The 2,650-nt window shown below is 63.8% G+C and overlaps 1 protein-coding gene across 1 annotated transcript in view; it reads left to right on the forward strand.

Annotated features, from left to right (window-relative positions):
• Positions 1 to 1,936: 1,936 nt before the first annotated feature.
• The window catches only part of PNPLA6 (patatin like phospholipase domain containing 6), a 78,498-nt gene continuing 77,784 nt past the window's right edge, over positions 1,937 to 2,650 (forward strand). The window contains exon 1 of the mRNA XM_015426307.1: positions 1,937 to 2,003. Coding sequence (XP_015281793.1) covers positions 1,937 to 2,003 — 67 coding nt within the window. The remainder of the gene's footprint in view (positions 2,004 to 2,650) is intronic.

Genomic DNA, 2,650 nt, shown 5'->3' on the forward strand with positions numbered 1-2,650 from the left:
CTTTCCCTAAGCACCCTCTCTAAGCTGCACTAGCAGGTAGTTCTCACGGGACTTCATTGGCTTAACTGTGAAAGCCACCGCCCCCTCTTAATGTGGGCTAACCCTCAGGTGGCGGTGGTGGCGGGAATTGGCGTTACTCAATGAAGCGGCATGACCTTTTTATCTGTGTGGCCCACCCTGGCCCTCTGGCTCTGGACGGGTACGGGAAGCAAGCCACGTGCTTCTCTTGGAAGGTCCCAGCCGACAGGCTTCTGAAACGAGCACGTGGGACGAGTGGAGGGGGGGACTCCTGTGACGGAGGCCGGTGTGGCCGGAACCTCTGGCATCCTGGGTCCGGCGTGAACCACGGGGTCTTCGTGGCCTGAGTGCTCCACGACACCTCACAGGCTGCTCCTCCTCGGAGAACATGGACAGAAAACAGGGAAGCTGCCAGGGTAAACGGTGGGACCCCGTGAAACCGGCCAGCCATCCTCCGATCTCTGAGCGAGGCCGCACTTCGTGCCCCAGTATGCTGCCCACGTGTGTTTCAGCGTTCCAGCATGGCGCACGGGGGGGGGGGGGAGGGCTAGGTAACGGGTTTTTATCGTTTTAAACTGTTTTAAAATTATATTTGTCATGAATTTATGTTGTACACCGCCCTGAGCGGTCTAAAATCGAATGAAATAAATAAATTGAATGGATGAATGAATTTCTCTCTCTCTCTTGCCTGTAGAGTCTCTGATGGGCTGAGCCGGGGAGCCCAGAGCCGCCATGGGGCAGAGTGAATCGGAGCCGCAGGAAGCCCAGGAGGTAGAGCTCCCTTGCGCTCGTGCGCGTGTGTGTGTGATTCCCCAGCAGCCCAGTCCCGCTTCACCCCTTGGGCGTGCCTCGGCCCCTCCTCCTCCTCCTCCCTCTTCCTCCTCCAGACTCGCAGAGGAGGGCGCTCTGCCCCTTTCGCTCTCCCCTGCCTCTTGAATGCGCGTCATGTAAGAGCGTCCCCAGCCAAGTGCAGCGATGTTTGTTTCTGGGCGATGACATTCACTCCTCTCAAGCTTTCCTTACCGCGTGAAAGGCAGCCGGGTGTGGCACTGTCCTCGCGCATTAATGCCGCCCGGCTGCTCCCGTGCCCTTGGGGCGCCACCCTGTGTGCGGTGCCGTTGCATCACTAGGCCCCCTCGCCTGTCTCCCTCCGTCCTTTGGCCCCACGTGTCCCTGAGCGCTCCGCCACCCTGCTCCGGCCCTTCAGGGCACGTTGCGTCTCCTCCCGCTGCAGGACTCGGTGTCCGCCGTGCTGCCCGGCATCAAGCTCTTTGTGGAGGATCAGCTCCAGACCAGCATGGTGAGGAGGGGGACGGGGGGGCGAAGGTTTCCACCCGGGGGCTGGGTGCAAGGCTGCTCCCACCCATAGCAGAGGGGTGGGCAACCCCCCGCCTCTTCCGGCCGCTCGTCCTGCTTGGGGGGTGGGGAGGGGAGGTTCCTTCCGCCTGGCCTGCTGGCGTGGGAGGCTGTGGCGGTGCTGTGGGATGGGCTGCGGCACATGCGTGCTGGAGAACATAAGACCACGAGAGAGAAGCCAGTGCTGGATCAGGCCATTGGCCCATCCGGTCCAACACTCTGTGTCACACAGGGGCCAGAAACACCAGGGGCCCTCAGGAGGTCCAGCAGTGGGGCCAGGACATTCCATGTTGAGCCCCCCCCCCCCGGCCAAGCACCAAGAAGACAGCATCCCTTGCCCCAGAGCCCCTATCTATACCGCTTGTGGCGAAGAGCCACTGATGGACCTCTGCTCCTTGTGCTTATCCAATTCCCTCTTGAAGCCGTCCCTGCTTGTAGCCGCCACCACTTCCTGTGGCCGTGAATTCAGTGGATTCCATTCACAGAGAAGGCACCTCTTTCTTTGGCCACGGTCCTGGCCCTGAAGAGCTCCCTTCGCAGGAGGCCCGATCCGAGTGGCACGATGGCGGCTCCCGCTGGGCAGGTTCCCTTTGGCCTGGTGGTGATGGGAGCCCGTCCCTCGGGAGGGAGTTGAGCACCCGGGGGGTGGGGGTGGGGTTCTTGGGGGCTTGCACCGCTGCTGCCTGCCGCTCCCCTGCGGTCCTCAGGAAGGCAGAGGGGGGGGGTGGCAGTAGATCTAGAGGCCACCCCCCTTCCTGAGTGGCAGCAGAGAGCCCTGCCACGGCCTCCCCCCCCACCCCCGGCACCCACTCAGAGCCACGCCGAGGGCAGGCGCTGGTCTCCTGAGAGCAGACAGAAGGCCTGTGTGAGTAGGAGGCTGTCCCCTGAGTGGCCCAAGGGTTTCCCCCGCGGCCCTCCGTGGGGCACTCCTGGCAGGCTGGGGCGCTGAGGGGCTGGGCGAGGGGCTCTGCAGGAGGCCTTCAGACCTCCCTCCAAAGGGCTGCCGGTAGTTCGTTGCCGCGTTCCTCTGAAGGGCTTGTCCTTCCCGTGGCGCCTTGTGCCGCCTCCTGCTCTCAGACCCCCGGCTCTGGCCAGGCCCAGGGAGGGGAGGGAGTCTGCGGGACCAGGGCTCCGGCCTCGGAGGAGCCCAGCGGAGGAGGAGGAGGGGGAGGCCGGCTTCAGCCACCCCGTGTGTGTGTCTCTCTCCAGGGGGGGGGCTGCTGCTGCTGCTGCTTCTTCTCCCAGGCTGCTCCTGAGTGGACAAGTCCCACCCCCC

This window comes from Gekko japonicus, unplaced genomic scaffold (assembly GCF_001447785.1).
Source record: "Gekko japonicus isolate JY-2015 unplaced genomic scaffold, Gekko_japonicus_V1.1 scaffold557, whole genome shotgun sequence".
Taxonomy (NCBI): Eukaryota; Metazoa; Chordata; class Lepidosauria; order Squamata; family Gekkonidae; genus Gekko; species Gekko japonicus.